The sequence below is a fragment of the Eretmochelys imbricata genome, chromosome 1 (genome assembly GCF_965152235.1).
Source record: "Eretmochelys imbricata isolate rEreImb1 chromosome 1, rEreImb1.hap1, whole genome shotgun sequence".
NCBI lineage: Eukaryota > Metazoa > Chordata > Testudines > Cheloniidae > Eretmochelys > Eretmochelys imbricata.
The window spans coordinates 222,409,023-222,428,310 of NC_135572.1; the positions used below are offsets into that span (position 1 = coordinate 222,409,023).

At 50.1% G+C, this 19,288-nt stretch overlaps 1 protein-coding gene across 1 annotated transcript in view; it reads left to right on the forward strand.

The window, feature by feature from the left end:
- Window positions 1-2,269: 2,269 nt before the first annotated feature.
- Window positions 2,270-19,288, forward strand: part of LOC144269612 (antigen WC1.1-like) — a 61,368-nt gene continuing 44,349 nt past the window's right edge. The window contains exons 1-2 of the mRNA XM_077825430.1: window positions 2,270-2,354; window positions 9,577-9,888. Coding sequence (XP_077681556.1) covers window positions 2,291-2,354; window positions 9,577-9,888 — 376 coding nt within the window. The 5' untranslated portion in view covers window positions 2,270-2,290. The remainder of the gene's footprint in view (window positions 2,355-9,576; window positions 9,889-19,288) is intronic.

Genomic DNA, 19,288 nt, shown 5'->3' on the forward strand with positions numbered 1-19,288 from the left:
GTCATTCTCCCCACATGGAGAGAGTCACGGGTGGGGCTGGGCCCATTTCCCCTTAAAGGGGCCAGTCACTCTGCAATAAATCCCTTTTCCTTGCCACCTCTTGCTTTCAGGGAGAGGAGGTAGGAAATATGACAAGCAGCTTCTTCCCAGAACCTCACTGCTTATAGACATTGGTGTCCTGGGAGGCAAAAGTGGAGCAAATTTCCATTGATCATGTCGGTTGATGGCTGACCCACAACACAGAGACTCAGAGATTGTAAGGCCAGAAAGGACCATTGTGATCATCTAGCCCAGGGGTGGGCAAACTTTTTGGCCCGAGGACCACATCAGGTTGCGAAACTGTGTGGAGGGCTGGGTAGGGAAGGCTGTGCCTCCCCAAACAGCCTGGTCCCTGCCTCAGCCCCCTATGTGCCCCCTCCCACTTCCCGCCCCCTGACTGCCCCCCTCAGAACACCCGACCCATCCAACCCCTGCTGCTCCTTGTCCCCTGACTGCCCCCTCCCAGGACACCCACACGTAACCGCCTCCCATGCGAAAAAGAGCAGCCCCTAAAGTCCTTTTCCACAGCTCAGCGCCAGATGTCAGGGTAGAGCTCATTCTGGCTCTGCTTACATATATATGTTTTCGTATAATTACACTTATGCTTGGATTTATTTGGATTTTAAATAAATTTAAACAAAGTCTTCCTGTTCCTATTTGTGTGATTCACCAGTCTCACTTGATAACAATCTTAGGTCGCTCCCTGAGTAAGGAACCTGTTATTAGTGACCCATTCAACTTGCACCCTAAATTTATCAAAGGCTACACCTGTCAGGTAGCCACTTTTTAATCCATAACCAAATTGAACATTATTTATCAACAAAATTTGTAATCTCACCAAAAAGGGACGTCTAGTTAATTTGACAGGATCCATTTTCCATAAACCCATGTTGTTTGGCATTAATTAAATTATACTCATTTAATTCTCTATTGATTGAGTCCCATATCAGAAGTTCTATTATTTTCCCTGGAACCAATAACATAAAATAACATAAAAGCAAATTCACATGGTGATGATTGGTACAATTTCCTGTTTTGTCGTTACTGTTGTTTAAGTAGCAGTAGGGCTGAGTGAGGGGGAATGGCAGGATTGGGGAGTGGAGGTTGTTTAAAATAAGGAGAGGGAAGGAAGGGCAAAAGGCACACCCAGAGCTCCTCACCTGCCAAGCTAGTCACTGTCAAATCTTTTTCCGGAATCACAACAGAGGGAGGAATCTCAAGAAGGGATTCAAAGGAGGATCAGGTGTTGGCTGCACAGATTTTTTCGGGGAGTTTTCTCCATAAAGAAAGGGCAGCATGGTAGAAAAGGGAGAGGTAAAGAGTTAAAGATGTTTCCCTTAATCCAAGTATTTGTAACATTTCTCTTTAGGAAGAGCCTGAGGTGATGTGATGCCAGCCAGTCATTATTCTGAGCTTTCTATGTCCCTTGCCTTGTGCTTGTTCCATTAATTGTCTGTGTCCCAAGAATCAAGTAAACTTCTTTCCAAGGAGTCATCCCCCTACTGACAGCACTGATGGGCATAATGTGTGCCAAACATCCTGCTACCGCAAGAGAGGGTCATGGCCTACTCAGGAAGCCCTAAGATCTGCCTCTGCCACTAATGATCATGGTCTTGGCAGGATACCCCAAGGTCTATTAGTTGGACAACTGTCAATATTACAGGTGGTGCTGGGTAATTTATCTTGTACAACAGCTGATCTGAGTGACACAAACTGGTTGTAGTAACATGTCCTTGTCTACAATTGGGCATGTCCTATACTGGGAATTGGTCTTGTAATGATCACCTTTGGCACAGGGGATTTCTTCCCTAGTTTATAAAATAACCTGCCTCTAATCTCTCTCAACTGATGTCTAATACAATATAGAATCTATGAGGGTGAGAAACAGCTTAGATACATACAATTTGTACAGCAGTTTTTCTTCCCGCACCAGAGATGGGGTTAGCCGATGATCTGAGGCTGTGGTAAACCTGACGTCAGGAGGGGGCTCATCACTCATATATGGTGATGTTTGTTGCTTTTGAGTTTTATTGGATGTTTTAGCTTCATACATTCACAGATAAAACCACTGATAATAACTAAAAAGGCAGATGGGTTTGCTATTGGTTCCTTCGCACAGCTGATGCCAGACTCTGAATCTATATATTTCCCTTCCACTGCTTTGTTGTCACTTGTCAGACACAGAGGAGCCCTGGCAGGTGTTTAGGTGCAGCCAGTGCAGTGAATGAGGGGACAGCAAGTCAGGCTGGCAATGAAGGGACATCTCTCCACTCCGGTGCTGTGGCTTCTTCTCCTCACAATTCAGGACATAGCAGGTAAGTCTCCTCTGTGTTTCACCAGGGGAGCTGGGTTAACTGGAACTAGGGTGGTAACTTTTACAGTCTGCTTTTTACCATCCATGTCTGGCTTGGAGGTTGTGACTTTTCCTTTTGGGATTGGACCTTGCCACTGTTACCGAGGCTTTTACTACTTTGAGATTGAACTAATACAATGACCTCTGTGTGGGGCTGCACCTTAAAACCATTCAGAGAACAAAGCTGGTGCAAATGGCAGCGACTCACTGAGCAGCGCATCTGGCTGGGAGCATGTTACAGCCATTCTGCAGGGTCTGCACTGGCTGCCCAGCTCTGGGTGGAGGTTAAGGCGTTGGTGATGATTTATAAAGTCCTAAATAAATAAAGTCCTGGGACCAGCCTCTCTGAGGGATCACCTCTCTCCCTGTGCCGTATGGCCAGAGCTGTGGTCAGCAGGGTACCCGAGCTTGTTCCCCCTTTTATAAAGGAGAGGGGTGGCTGGCAGGGTGCTCTCTGTGGGGGCTCCAGGACTCTAGAACTTGCTCGCCCTTTGGGCCAAAATAGTGCAAATTTGGTGATGACCTTTTGGGCACACTGCAAAATACACTTGTTTGAGGGGTGGGGGTTGGGAAGGACACAGGCTGTGCATCACATAATGAGAAAGGGGTGGAAGGAGTTTCTGTAGGTGTCTGGCTAGCTGAGTTCCTATTGAAATGGTCACTTATGCTGCTGGAATTTGTGTGTTATCCATGCCATCCGGGTGCCTAGAGCCTTGGCTAGGTGTCACTTTAGTGTTTTAAATCCCAAGAAATACATCAATAATTTGGGATCCAACAGAAATGTCTGTTGGTCCAGAATCCAACAGCTCCAAGGGCCAAGTCCTGGCTCCTCACTCCCCTATTCACTCACTGAAGCCAGGAGAAGTTTTGCATGTGTGAGATGAGCAGGATTTTCCCAAATAAACCCAGAGCTGATTCCTGCCACAGAGGGAGTGAGGTGGTGTGAGGTAGGGTGCAGTGTGCAATACCCTGTGTGCGTGAGGGTACTGGAAGTTCTGCCAGCGGGAAGATTTATGCTGTGGGACCCCTGCTTCCCTCCCTCCCTCCCTCAGGGTTTCTGCTGGCACACAGAAGCTTTGAATCCGAGCTGGAGTCTAGAGAAGCCCGACCAGCACAAGCTGATGGCAGAGGTGCTGTATCAGTGCCTCTGTCATAAATATAAAGGGAAGGGTGAACCTCTTTAAAATCCCTCCTGGCCAGAGGAAAAAATCCTCTCACCTGTAAAGGGTTAAGAAGCTAAAGGTAACCTCACTGGCACCTGACCAAAATGACCAATGAGGAGACTTTGAAAGATACTTTCAAAAGATGGGAAGAGGGAGAAAAACAAAGGGTCTGTGTCTGTCTGGGTGATGCTTTTGCTGGGGACAGAACAGGAATGGAGTCTTCGAACTTAGTAAGTAATCTAGCTAGATATGCCTTAGATAATGATTTCTTTAAATGGCTGAGAAAATAAGCTGTGCTGAATAGAATGAATATTCCTCTCTGTGTGTCTTTTTGTAACGTAAGGTTTTGCCTAGAGGGATTCTCTATGTTTTGAATCGAATTACGCTGTAAGATATTTACCATCCCGATTTTACAGAGGTGATTCTTTTACTTCTATTAAAATTCTTCTTTTAAGAACCTGATTGCTTTTTTTCATTGTTCTTAAGATCCAAGGGTTTGTTCTGTGGTCACCTATGCAAATTGGTGAGGATTTTTATCAAACCTTCCCCAGGAAGTGGGGTGCCAGGGTTGGGAGGATTTTTGGGAGAAAGATTTTTCCAGACAACACTTTCCTAATAAAATAAACCCAGATAAACATTTGGTGGTGACAGTGGAAGTCCAAGGGCAAAGGGTAAAATAGTTTGTAGCTTGGGGAAGTTTTAACGTAAGCTGGTAAAAGTAAGCTTAGGAGGTTTTCATGCAGGTCCCCACATCTATACCCTAGAGTTCAGAGTGGGGAAGGAACCTTGACAGCCTCTCACGGCCACATTGGTTTCATTCCCTCAAGGCTGCCCCGCCCAGGGCTGCTCTCCTTCCTCCAGCACAGAGGGGGCTGCAGGCTCTTTGCCAAGCTGTTTCCCAGCTCCAGGCAGACTTAACACTAATGGGGGGCCTAGACAATGTGTTACAGCAGCATGTGCTCGTCAAATGCAGGGAGTGAATCTGGCCCAAAGATTCCAGAAATGATTAAATATAGGATTAAAATCAAATGTGAGACCCAGATATAATTTAAATAATACAGTGATTGGAACCTGTTGGGCTGGTATTAATAGCATGAGAATGATCCAGGTGTTTGGCAGGGGAGCGAACGCCTCAGCAGTAGCTGTTTCATGGGAACCCGATGTGCTGCTGCACCAGCTTGAGAAACTGAAGTTGAAGCTGATAATGAGAAATTTCATTCTCAATTATTGCATTAGAGTAAAAACAGCCCAAATGTATATTTCACAGACAGCTCAGTAACTGTGTGGTGATTAGGGACCTTAGACCCTGAAAATCCTGAGCAAACCAAACCATCTAGCAGGTTACTTGGCGTTTATATTTCAAATTCCCAAGAAGCTGAAATATAATGTGCTGGGGCTAGAGCCCATGACAGAGCTGTACATGACCAGAAAGCAGAGAATTTTGTGGTGACTCCTGGGCGATCACACTGGCATTGCAGGAGGTGGACAATTGTTGCTTTGTGAGGAATAAATTACGACATGATGGTGGGACAGTGTCATATAGTGATGCCAAGCACATGTTCAGCTCAATGCATTTTTGTTGGATTTATAAGCAAATGTGCATCATCCCGTAGAAATTTTTTATTTTCTATGGGAAATTTGAGTTTGCTTCGCATGACGCAAACACAGTGTTGCAGGGGAGTATACAGGATAGGGGATATCACCATGTAGCTATTTTCCCTTTTCCTCAGTGCCCCAATCCCCCTCCATTAGCTCTGAACAGAGGCTTGGACAGTCTTTGCCAGAAGATCATTGTGCAATGCACCCCATATTTGTTACAGTGATATTATTATGATCTGATTATGACATAATTATGATGGATTTTATCCTACATAAGTCATGTGAGGTGTCGTTGGAAAAGTTATCATTTGCTGAATATGATTATCCTATTTGCATGCATTTATTCTTTTTTGTATCTAAAGTTATGAATACTGACTATGTATCTATACTTCACATGTAGTTACACCTGGGTAACACCCACTAGACAAGATGCTTTCAGTCTAGATAGTGGGTGGGAAAGGGCCTATTCAGGTTAATGGGCCATTCGGAAAAACAATAGGACTTAGGAGAAGCTTATTCTCCAGCTGGTGAGCCCTTCTGAGAATGCTCCAGACAGACTGTAAGTAATGGCTGCTATGACTCTACAAAGACATGTGACCAGGCCACATGATGCTGGACTCCATCTTGGGATGTCAGTATTTTTCCATAAACTGGTCTGGGAACCAAGCTTTGAAACAAAGGGTTTGCACCATAAGCAAAAGCTATATAAGGCAGGGAGTGACATCATTTGTGGTCTTCACTCCCCACACAATAAGACTCCTGGAAACTCCTGAGGACCAAAGACTGAACTGCGGGAAGTGCTGGACCCATGCTAAAGAGATTTCTAGCCTGTGTATGAAACACCTGGGGATTCCAAGCTGCAAAGCAAGTGTAGCTTGTGCCTTAAGACTCTGCAGCCTGTTTGTATCATCTCTTAGGGTAAGAATCTGCTAATTCATATCGAATCTATCTAGTATATTAAACTTAGGTAGCATTTTTGTTTATTTGCTAGGTAATCTACTTTGATCTTTTTGCTATCACTTATAATCACTTAAAAGCTATCTTTCGTAGTTAATAAACTTGTTTTTGTTTTCATCTAAACCAGTGAGCTTTGACTGGAGTGCTTGAGGAAAATCTCAGCTTGGGTACTACAAGTGTGCATTGTTCTCTTCACATTGAGGGAGAGGTGGACCAGGTGTTAAACCCATATACTGGTCAGATTTGACCAGGGCAGGATGGTGCTGCTCTGGGATCCTAGGCTGGGAAGCTGGTGATTAGAGAGCCTGTATGTGACTACAGCTGGGTGTGTCCCTACCTGTATGAAAGCTGGTGAAAGCGCAGGCTGGAGGGCTTTGCAGTTTGTCACCGCAGTACAGTGTGAGAGGGAGCCCAAGCTGGTGCATCAGGGGGCTCAGTGATACCCTAGTTCCAGGTGGCACCCCGCGGGGAACCCATCACAATAGTGATTCACCATTATTGATCCACCCCAAATATGTGGGCTCCAGGCAAACATTATACAATTCTTTGGGATCCAGGCAAACAAATAAGAAAATATCAGGGATGGACAAAAGCCACAGATTTCACTCCCAGACCGGGATCTGAATTTACCCAATGTTCAGAATGCTGGGTGGGGACATTATTCCAAGTTGGGCCCAAGTGGTGCAAGCAAGCATACGATAGCAGTATGTAAATGTAACTGTTATCCTGAAAGGTGCTAATGGCTGCCATCACGGGGTCTTGGATCAGAAACGAATCACAGACATCATGACAGCTAATGGCTGGACCAAGCACACTCTATTAGGCTCATTAGACAGAACCATCAAAATCCTTTATGTAGTAAAAAAATCTCCAGACACTGGGGGCTATTGCCCAAGTCACTGGCCACATGGTCAGGGCAGAGCTAGCCAGGGGTTTCCCTTGTTGCCAATGCAGGGGCCAGGATATTGGTGTTGGACTATGTCTGTTGGAGGGAGAAGCCAGTAGAAGGAGTTGTGACTGCGATCCTAGAAGGGAGCAAAGAACCAAAGCCTGTTGGAGCTCGCTGGAGGTGCAGGCTGGGGATTTCTGAGCATTGAAACTGCTGGCTGTTGTTAGGTTCAACTCTATTTAGGGAAACAGAACTCTGTGTGCACTTAGCCTTGGGTCCTACCACAAGTGAACGTCACTGAGTTAACTCGATTGAAAAAAGCCCCTTTTTTCCTAGTGCAGACCAGGCCCAAGGGGTTTTCTTTGTGACTCGACTGAACAGAGCAGCTCCTAATAACCTTCCCTATGGATTGCAGCAAAGTGACTGTTTTGTATTTACTTGGCATTGAAGGAGCAGGATGGTCTGGCCACGTACTGGTGTGAACTGCACCGTTCTCTGAGCTCCATGGAGGCTCCTTAAACATGGTGTCCCCAGCTCAGCCATCCACTGCTGCAACCAGCCTGTTCCATGGCTCACAGTGGAACTCTGCATGTAGCTGTAGCTTCTAGGAGTAGTAATGATGCCTGGACTTGCTCCCAGTCTCAGGAACAGTCCAGGGTCGTCAAACCCTGTCCTGGGGGCCAGTTCTCCCAGGCAATATCTGAGGACTGTGTGGCAGGCAGTGGCCCCACCTCACACTCCTAGTAAACTGTCTCTCTTCCAGCAGCCAGCTTTGCCTCTCCACAACCCCCAGAAATGCAAAGAGGCCTAGAGACAACTGAGGGCAGGGGGTGAAACTCAGAGCAACTGGGAGAAAAGCAGCTTGCAGGGAGTGGGGGCAGAGTCTGCTCCTCATCTGGGGAAGGAGCAGCCTGTACGTGCAGGGCAGAGAGGCCAGGTAGAAAGGGGAGAAGAGGAGGGGGAAGAGCCCAGGGGAGGAGGGTGGGAAGAGACCAGTGGAAGAGGGAAATGTGTGGGGCAGGTGGGGAGAGGAAGCTCCATTAGGGAGCACAAGGCTGTAATGCCAAGCGCCACAGAACAAAAATTGCAAGGTTAAAAAAAACATCCAGTCTCATTTTTCCATCTGTCTTTGGACTTTAGAATCCCCGTCTACACCTCTGCCAGCGCTGGGGTGAGAATCGCAGGCTGAAAAGTCACCCTTTGTGCACCCGAACTGCACGACTCCCCCTGGCTGCTCAGCTGGAGACTGCACTTACCCTCCCCTCACCCCTGAGACGGGGAACTGCCCTCCATTGCCCAGCACTGCCTTCGCTCTCCCCTCCTGCTTCAGTTCCTCTGACAGAAGAAGGGCTGGCTGGGAAATAGCTTGACAGCCACTGAGCTAATTGATGCAGCATGGTTCATGCTCGCACACAGAACTTCTGTCACTGGTCAGGGGTGAGTTACAGACAGAGATACTGGAGACCTTCACACTGACATCAACCATTCACATCAGCTATAATGTCACCGTATCACAATGGGATTGGTTTAGCCTTTTGCAAATAGCAACACTTCTCTGAATCCCCCCACCCCACCTGCACAACTTCTCTGTCTGAGGCTGTTAAGCACTCTCCTCACTCTAGAGGCCCCTCCTCTTCCCTTGCCTCCTTCCAGCCTCCTCTTCCAGACCCCCTCTTCCCCTCTCCACCCTCCCTCCTGCCCCCTACTACAGTCCAGATTCTTCACCCCACTACTCCCTCATATCCCTCTGCTCCAGACCCCCACCTCCCTGCCCCTCCACTCCCCTCACCTCCCTCCTTCCTGCCTCCTTCTCCAGACCCCTCCGCACCCTCCCCAGCTCTCCCTCCTACCTCGCTCTAGACCCCCTCCTCTCCCTTCCTCCTGACCCAACTTTCCAGGCCCCCTCCCTTCCCCTGGTCCCCTGCTCCAGACCCCCCACCCTACACTTTCCACTCCTCCTTTCTGCTGACATAGCACCTGCACCCCATTCCCTTGCAACCCCCGAATCTGCCTCCAGCCCCCAAGTGCCCTGCTCCCCTCACTCTTCCCCTCCTCCTTGCACAGGGTCTCTGCTGCTCATCACAGTCCATGGGTTCTGTCCAGTCCCCTGAGCCATTCAGGGGAAGCCACGTACCCTGTGGGCTAAAGTCTCACTGAAAACAGTGGTAGGTGGCAGCCAGCTTTACTCAGGGAGGCCTCACTCCCACATGCTGACAGACTGTAGGGAGATGGCGGCACCTCGCTGACTTCAGCCCCAGTGACAGTGACAGGAGATGGCGCCATTTGGAATAAGGGAAACTCAGTGAGTTGGCGCCTTTCATCGTGTTCTCACGAGACATGTAAAAACACCCCAAATTGCCAGAGTGGGGATAAAATGGCGAGAGCTACAGCAGTGACAGCCCCGAGTGGGAGGCCCTGAGACAGGATCAGGTGGAGTCATGAGGCAGCTCTGGGCATGTCCCATTCTCCTGGCTCTGGGCGCGGATCCCCTGCTGCCGGGCATGGACTCTGCTGTGATAACGCTGGGGAGGGGGTTCCCTGCTCACTCTGACCCTGCTCTGTGTCTCTCTTTGAAGGTGCCGACCAGCTGAGGCTGGCGGATGGACGCAGCCACTGTGCCGGGAGAGTGGAGGTTAAACACCAGGATCAGTGGGGGACGGTGTGTGACACCAGCTGGGACATGGAAGATGCTGAGGTGGTTTGTAAGCAGCTGGGATGTGGATCTGCTGTCAGTGCCCCTGGCCGGACTCATTTTGGAGAAGGATCTGGACCAACTTGGCTGATTCTAGTTGATTGTGGTGGTGACGAGTCAGCTCTCTGGGACTGCAATCATGTAGGATGGGCTGCATTCCAGTGCTCTCATTCTCTTGATACTGGAGTGATCTGCTCAGGTAAGAACTCGGCCAACTTGCCCCTGTAGGAAACTCCCCATGAGGGAGAAGGGACTGAACACAGTGAGTGACATTCCTGGTGACTCAGAACTGGACTGTGCCCTGCACTGGGGTCAGGGTGGAACTGACCAGTCTCTCCCTGAGCTCCCTTGGGCAGACTGGGGATGAGCAGGCTGCGCCATCCTCTGTGCCACTAGCAGGGGGCAGCTGGGGCAGTTGTTGTGGGGTGTGGTGTTGGCCCCATTAGCAGGTTTGTGCTGATACATGCCTGGGTACAGCCGCCCAGAGTCTCCCCAGGGCTTCAGCAGCAGCTGCAACCCTGCCTGTGGCTGTGGGAGCTGGGACTGGAGCCGGGGGGGGCGAGTGCTGTGGATTTTTCCCCAGAGTTCCCTGAGGCAGCAGGAGAGGAGCCCTGAGCCTGCACTTGGCAAGGGGGAGGGGCCAAAACAGCTGGGGTAGGTGCAGGGGGCAAAAACTGGCTATACTGCTCCACATGTCTACGCTCCTTCCCCGAATCCCCCTGCAGGGAACTCCCACATGATGCGTAGCTCTTTGCTCCACAGCCTGCCTAGCTGTCTTCCCATGCAGGGCGGGCTAGATTTACCCCCCAGCGCAATGTCATGGAGACTGCACCTTGATCCCTCTGCATTTGGGAATTAATGTGTATGCATAACCTGGCTTCATCAAAGCGTGTGCAAGTAAAATGCCTGGGGACAGGGGTTTGCACAGCGTGACGAATGCACTGAGAGAAACAGCCCCTGAAGCAGGTAAGACTTAGGGTAAGACCATGGATCGCTACATCTGGCTGAACAGCAATAACGCCTCTTTGTTCTGATTAGCTCAGTTTGCACCTTGCTTCTAGTCCCTGATCACCACCATTGGTGAGGTCACACCTGAGCGCGGGGGTCAGTGCTCTGTGTGTCTCCCCCTCACATCCTGCCACTCACTTACTATCCTCATTGTAGGATCTCCAGAAACTGTCGAGAGTGTTCACCCCAGCTCTGTACCTTCTGGGCCCTGGCTGTGTCAGCACAAAGGAGCCACAGTCACCGTAAGCCCCAACCCTTCCCGGGGAAATATGCCTGGCACGGTGGTGGCCTCCTCAACGGGCTCTAAACGGGAGTAAACCCCAGCACGTGGAGGTGCATTTGTAACATTGACAGACCCTGATTGTTGGCAGGCAGGAATGACCCTGGGACCTCTGAAGCTTAGTGCTATGGGCCTCTACTGCATAAGCTAAAAAAGCACCTGCCTATTAACCAAGGCTGTAGCAAACTCATAAAAATCTAGGTGATTTCGGTGCCACTAGAGGGAGACCGAGCACCACACCCATCAGGCATGGGTTACGCATTGGCTCCCCTCTCAGTCCCTATGCCACTGGATGCTTGTAATTTCTTTGAGTTGCTTGGTGATTGTTTTTTTGGGCTTTCTGGCTCTTTAAGTGGCTTGTTGCTTGTTGGAGTTGTTGCTTGTTTGGGCTTCCCAAGTGGCTGCTGCTTTTTAAAAATTTTCTGCCAGAGAGCGTGATTGGCTCCCGGTGGCACCATCCCTCCAACCAAAAGAAAGGATCTGGAGGAGACTGTAGAGTGACAGTCCCAGGGCCAATGGGGAGAGGCCAATGCTCCAGGTGAGCCCGATTGACAAGGCACTACAGGTGAATGAGGGAAGGGAGTCAGGGAACCAAGAGCCAGGGCCAGCAGGTTCAGCACTGATGCAAGGAGCTACCAGGGCCGAGGGTCTCTTTCTGGGCTTCATTCTGGGTTTCCCACATAAAGTGAGTCCTGCAGCCGCAGTCTCTTAGCTGATCCTGGTGTAAGTGACTGAGCTGCACCGTCCTTATTTCCACTGTTTCTGTACCAGAAATGCACAAGCGCAGAGAGGAGCCAATTTGCATAATGGGAGGAGCCAAAAGCAGTAACCTGGCAGCCAAAACCCCCATTCCCTGCTGGGCCAGTTCTTGTCTCTTCAGCAGCTCTAGGATCAGAGGGTGTGTGTGTGTGTGTGTGTGTGTGTGTGTGTGTGTTGGAGGGGGAAAGGCACATGACCCAGATTTCTGCCACAGTTTCCCAGCCCAGCTCAGTCACATGGTGCAGCCAGGCCCCTACTCCCTGCATGGCGGCTACCAGAACCTGTGAGCTGCAAGCTGTGCCCCACGGGGAGAGGCAGGAGCAACAGATGGGAGCTGCAGGGAGGTGGGCAGTGCTTTCTGGGAGGGGAGACTGAGGGCCAGGAGGGGGCCTGTCTGGAGGAGGGGGAATAACTTGAGCTGTTCTGGGGGTGGTCAAAAGTTTAAATTGTGCCCCTCCACCCCAGGGTGACCAGATAGCAAGTAAGAAAAATCAGGACAGAGGTGGGGGGGGAGAGAAATAGGCGCCTATTTAAGAAAAAGGCCCGAATATCGGGACTGTCCCAATAAAATCGGGACATGTGGTCACCCTACTCCACCCCCACACTATCAGCAGTTATGGGTCGTCTCTGCCTGGGATGGTAAACCCTGAACTTCTGGACTGTTTCCTGCTGCTTGGGGGATTTGGGAAGTATTCAGAGCGTGCAAAGGAACTTGACCGACTGTCTGGGAATTAGGCAGGCACAAGCAGTTCCCAAGGTAAATGCAGAATACACAAAAAGTGGAAACCTACATGTCTGAGAAACCCTCACTCCAACCATCCCAGTTACCCGGTTTTGAATACGTAACTCATCTTGGTACCAAAGCGACCGATGAGCCATATAAATGGAGTGTCCCTTCATGTTTAGTATTAATGACACTAAGCTGGGGGGAGAGGTAGATAGTGTCCAGAGTGACCTAGAAAAATTGGAGGATTGGGCCAAAAGAAATCTGATGAGGTTCAACAAGGACAAGTGCAGAGTCCTGCACTTAGGATAGAAGAATCCCATGCACCGCTACAGGCTGGGAACTGACTGGCTAAGAGGCAGTTCTGCAGAAAAGGACCTGGGGATTACAGTGGACGAGAAACTGGATATGAGTCAGCAGTGAGCCTTCTTGGCCACAATAGGAAACGGCATATTCGGCTGCATTAGTAGGAGCATTGCCGCAGATTGAGGGAAGTGATTATTCCCCTCTATTCAGCACTGATGAGACCACATCTGGAGTATTGTGTCCAGTTTCAGGGGCCCCAATACAGAAAAGATGTGGACAAATTGGAGAGAGTCCAGTGGAGGGCAACGAAAATTATCAGATTGCTGGGGTACATGATTTATGAGGAGCGGCTGAGGGAACTGGACTTGTGTAGTCTGCAGAAGAGAAGAGTGAGGGGGGATGTGATAGCAGCCTTCAACTACCTGAATGGGGGTTCCAAAGAGGATGGAGCTGGGCTATTCTCAGTGGTGGCAGATGACAGAACAAGGAGCAATGGTCTCAAGTTGCAGTGCGGGAGGTCTAGGTTGGATATTAGGAAACACTATTTCACTAGGAGGGTGGTGAAGCACTGGAATGGGTTACCTAGGGAGGTGGCGGAATCTCCATCCTTAGAGGTTTTTAAGGCCTGTCTTGACAAAGCCCTGGCTGGGATGATTTAGTTGGTGTTGGTCCTGCTTTGAGCAGGGGGTTGGACGAGATGACCTCCTGAGGTCTCTTTCAACCCTAATCTTCTATGATTAAAAACTATTTACCTCATAAATAAAGTATTCTTGCCCTGAACTTAGAGACATTTACACTTAACGAAAAAATTCCTCAGCACTTTAAATTTCATGCATGAATGCTCAGTGTGTGTTGTTCATTTGAAGTCTTTATCACATGTTGGCACCTGTCACGGAGTGTGGGGAGGTCAGGGTCCTGCACCCCACTCTTCCTGCGATTCACCGTGACTCTCATCCAGCCAGTAAAACGGAAGATTTATTAGACAACAGGAACACAGTCCCAAGCAGAGCTTGTAGGTAAAACTAGGACCCTTCAGTCAGGTCCCTCTTGGGGGCAGAGAGCTTAGACCCCAACCCTGGGGTTCCCTCCATTTCCCCAGCCAGCTTCAAACTGAAGCTCCACTGCAGCCCTCTCCTTCCAGCCTCCCCAGTCTCCTCCTCCAGCCTTTGTCCGTTTCCTGGGCAGAAGGTGTCACCTGTCCCCATCCCCCTCCCGGCTCAGGGTACAGACTCAGGTATCCTCCCTCAAGTAAAGTCACCGCCTGCTATCTCATCCCCCATGCAGATAGTCCCAGTAAAACTAAACGACATTCCCAGGTCAGTCCGCCCCGCTCCCTACAGGTACAGCGTCACAGCACCACACCTGGGCCTTGGCAAGTGTCATAGATTTACAGGATCTGTGCTATGCCCCAGCTTTTAAACAGTCCCTTGGAGGAACGCCTTCAGTGTGCCAGACCCCCAAGGGCCGCTCTCTTTCTTAAGGTGGATCACATGGCCTCAATCCCTCTGTGGCAGGGCAGGGGCATAAACCCGTTGGATGCCCTGATAAAGGGATGACTCCTCCCCTGTTTCCCAGCAGGGCAGCCGGATGCAGGGGCCCAGACACTCAGCAAGGAGCTCAGCTGCAGACCCTAACGAGGGCAGGCTCAGGGGAATCAGCTGAGCCAAGTGGAGCCAGCTGGGCTGGTGCCTGGGAGGAGATATAAGCCCAGAGATAGGCTCAGTGGGAGGCTAGCTAGGGGAGCAGATAGAGGGACTGCAGCTCTGTCTCTACCAACTACAGAAAGCCTTGAGGCCGGAAGACCCAGGGAAGGGTCAGTGTGGGGGATCGGTGTTGGGGGAATTGGGGCTGCGCTAAGCATTGTAAATGAAAAGACACCGGTGAAACAACTGAAAGAGGCGTTGGGACCCCTTCTTTGACCAGCCTAAGCACAAGAGCACAGGGATGCGAGGCCAGGAACTTGTGCAGACCCTGTGACCGCCTCCAAGACTGAGCCTCTGTGCTCCAGCACTCCTGTTTCACACTGTGAGCTCTGCCCAATGAGTCCAACTGAGTTAGACCTCTGCTCAGAGACTTTTCCATTCATCAGGAACCAGTGTACCTCAGCAAGTATCTGCAGTGACTCCAGGCAGCCTTTTCAAAACACAGCAGGATTTATTCGTCAACTGGAATACGGCAGCGGGAAGTCCTATGGTTAAGGTTACCATGTGTCTGGGTTTTCCCAGACATGACCTCTTTTTCTGGTCTGCCAACATCTGTCCGGGTGGATTTTCCAAATAAGAGAAAATGTCCAGGATTTTTCCAGATGTTGCAGCTCAGAAAGAGCCATCTCCACACCCTGGTTGGTCCCTCCCCTGAGCATCTGCACCTGCTGGATCCTGCCAGGCCCCGTGCAGCTTGGCCCACCAGGTAAGCGGAGCCACCAAGCACCTCTCAGCCTGGCTGCCTGCCCCACCACAGGACCTCAGAACCTGACCAGGAGCGGTGAGAGAGTCAGGCCCCAGCTCCCAGCCCAGGGAAGGGGGAGAAGCCAGCAGGGAGACCTTGACTGATGGGCTGGCTCTGCGTCCCAGGCATGCACCAGCTGGCCTGCCACCATGACAGGAAGCGCGGCACTGACCCCCACCTCGAGAGTGAGACTTCAGGTACTCCCTCCATCACTCCCCAAATACTCCCTCCCAGTGCACACACCCCTCCAGCATCCTCCAAATACTCTCTCCCAGTACACACACACACACACACCCCTCCAGGACCCCCCAAACATCTCCTCCAGCACACCTGACCTGTAACCCCTCTCCAGTGCCCCTCCCCCACTGTATACTCTATTTGGAAACTTGAAATAGGGTAACAATACCATGGATTAGCACAGAGAAGAAGCAAAGGTTAAGATATGGTCCATACTCGCCAAGTCCGGGCTGCCGTGAGCCATGCTGCTGTGGACCCATCTTGGTTTCCACTTTGTCTCTTTGTCTCTCAGTCCCAGGTGAGCTCTCATGTCTCCCCAAAGGCCAGCTCTTATCTGAGACTCCTGTCGCTGCTCAGTCCATGGTCCTCCTCCTGCCGATTATGGCCAATTATCCATATTGCACCAAAGCAAACACATCACAATTCCCATAGTCTACATGCCAAGCAGCAATCCTGTACCTACAAGGCAGTACCAGGAGGGGAGCATGAAAATGGACATGCCCCAGGTGAGAACAGCAGAGAGGCCAGCACAGAGCAGATTGAGTACGGTCCCTGTACACCAGCTTTGCACGTACAACAGCCACTTACACCGAATTTGCCCAGGCTTGCACTGGAGAATATGCACAATATAGATTTTGCTGAACACTCCCTTTTTTGCGGAGCCACTGTCCAAATTCTCTTTTGGAGCGTGCCTCTTGTCTCACCGAGCCAGCGGGTCTAGTTGCAGCTACAGCGACTTCACTCAGCCACCAATCACCTCAGAGGTGGCAAATGGGTGCAGGGCACTCGTGGTGATGGTAAAGGCCCACTTCACACCAATGCAGCTGCCCACACATAGCGCTATGGAGACCTGAGCCCCCTGCGTGCACGTAGCCCTGCAGTCACTACTAGAGTGAAACTTTTCTCACACTGGTGAGCTATCTATCGTCACTGGAGCTCTACGAGTCCTGCCCGAGACAGGAAGCCTTTGTTCATTCATTGCAATGAAGGCCAGACTCTCCTTACTGCCTCTGGACAGACAGCTGCACATGTCAGAGGCTGTGGAGTTAAGTTTAAATTCGCTGACAAAAAACTTAATTAACACAGAGTTCATGTTGCCTGGAGGTATCTCGTGCCCTTCTAGGATATCGAGTTGGGAAAACTCAGACCCCTGAAAACCAGGCAATAGAGAGTTATGGTAAATGCCAAGTCAGCCTTAACTCTGCCCCCTGGAGCTGGCACTAGCCACTGGCACTGGGAATTATTTGCCTGTGCTCCAGCTGCAGTCCCTGTGTTAGGTGTAGCTGTACTGAATGGTGGAGGCATGAGTGGGAGCACTTTGGCAGAGCTGTGACTGTGATGTGAGGAGGTCTGGGTCTAAGCCACCCTGTGATCAAAGGGAAGAGGTGCCTGTGTACCCTGGGGGATCCCACATACCTCATTTCAGCGCTGTGTTCTGCAGGGTGTGTCAGTGGTGGAGCACAGGCATCTTCTTGCTGTGGGGATTGCAGCCGTGAGGTGAGAGATGGACGCAGTCTGTGTGTTTAACGATGGGTAGGTGAAAGGACAGTGTTCGCTGGAACCCTGTGAGTACGGTTGAAGGGGTTGTAAGGGGGGCAAAGGGGCTGTAAAATGTAACAAGTGTGGGGTTGTTTCTGACTGGGAAGTAGAGTCAGTGTTTGGAGGGCACTGGCCACTGAGGACCCCCCTCTGTGATTGTTAAATGTTTTCATTGTCTTGTTTGCAGATGCTCCTGTCCCAGGCCTTTCCTTTCCCTTGCAATGGCTCCCATTTTACAGTTTGTTTTCTGAATGTGGGTCAGTGTCATGGAGGGTCTCAGCCCAGCTATGGGACCCATGGCTGGGGTGGAGGCTTAGGTGGGAGGAATCTCTGATCCGTCCAGGAGTTAGCCTGCTCTGTGGGCTGGAAGGTTTCGTGTTGATGCCGTCGTTCGTCAAGGCAGTAGTGATGCTGGTGCTGTCTGCCCCACGGGGCCCTGGGACTGGGGCTGCCAGTTGCCACTATTGGGGGAAAATATTTGGGAAACTTAGTCATGGTCATAGAAACATTTAATGAAAATCATTGAATTAGTGAATTTTCCTGTTGGCAAATAATGTTTATAACCGTTAACTTCTTTTCAAAAAATTGCATATGAATTTACATTGGGATTGCCAAAGAGGCTAATGGGAGTTCAGTGACACGTTTAGTGAGACGAGGGATCCTATGTGCACAAGGTCCACGTTTTAAAAGATATTTAGGTTTCTATAAATGCAGATAGGTGCTCAGTGGGATTTTCAGTTGTGCCTGGTGCTGAACACTGAGGAGATTTGGAAAGTCCCAGTAGATGCCTGTCTGCACTCCTAGGGCCTGAATGTCCTTTAAAATCTGGCCCTGAGTCACTTTTGAAAATGACACATAGACTCCTAGGTCACTGAGGCACATCTGAAATGTTTCCCCTTAGGCTAAAATCCCGACCCAGGCACCCAGCCAGAGTAGCTTAGGAGATGCACAGGAGACAGGGTGTTTATGGGGTCCCTTTCCCACCCTCATAGGATGACCAGGCAATGGGTTGATTGTTCCAGCTCTCTGATACCCTGTAGACCTGGTGTAGCATAGAGGGATCAGCCAAAAGCATATCTCAGCCTTACAGAGCACAAAAAATATCATATTATGGAGGAATTTCCTGTGACTCCATAGTTAACGTAACAACTATGGGCCCATTATATGTTTTATTTTTAACTCTTCACTTTTAACAGTTAGTAGGAGTAATAAATTCCTATGCAAAAGACACAAGGAAGAGTAGAATATTTTCCTTTTGAATTTCAAATGTTTTAACAGCTTCCCCTGGCAATGGGAACTAAAGGTAAGTGTTTAATCTTAACCCTCTCTGGATTGTGAGCGGTTCTATGCAAAATCTCACCATCCTTTTAACATGGGGGACGCGAGGGCAGGGGGGCGTGATATGCATTTCCTAGCATTGTTAAAAAATAAAGATGATGGGCAGGACTTTATAAAAATGAGTTTCATTGCCAATACTTTGAAATTCGGCAGAAAACAGACTGGCCCTTGCAGATATAAATTCTCTAGTAACAACAGAAACAGCCTAGACTCCACTAGTTGGGCATTCACGGTGCCATTTGTGTTGAGTTCCCTTCATCAATAGCACTGCAGTTCCCATGCAACAGTCTGTGTACAGTATCCTCTGTGTTTTTGGCCCTCTCGTCAGGACCTGAGGGAAAGAAAGATTTCTCTTCCCTAAGACCTTTCTGAGACTGGGCTCAGCTCGCCCTGTTCCTCTCTCTTTCCCTACCAGGGGCATCCTTCCTGTGCTTCTTTATCAGATTTGGTCTGATGGGCTGCTTGGCTCTTTATCCACCCAGCCTGCGAACCTTCTTATCTAATTACCTCAGTCAGCTTTCTTTGGGGGACTAACTGACATCTAAAAGATCAGTGTCACACTGTCCGGAGGGGGCATGACTGTGAGTTCCTACCTCAGGGCAGATTGTCAGAAAACAGGGTAGACGCTGCAAACGGATGGTGTGTTCTATAATTAGATTTCACCAGGTCAGTAACAAATGTGAACTCCTGGATTCATAGGCACTGACTTCATGGAACAAATTAGCAGGACTTAGCACCCACCAGAAGCCAAGCTCCCCCAGCACCTCCTGCCTGCCGGTGGCTCTGGCGATCAACTCCTCCCCCTCCCTCCCTGTGCCTCCCACCCACCACGATCAGTTGTTCAGCGGCATGCAGGAGGTGCTGAGTGGGAGGGGGAGGAGCAGGGATGGGGCGCGCTTAGATGGGGGAGGGGTAGAAAGAGGCTGGGCGGGGGGCATTGGGGAAGGGGTGGAGTGG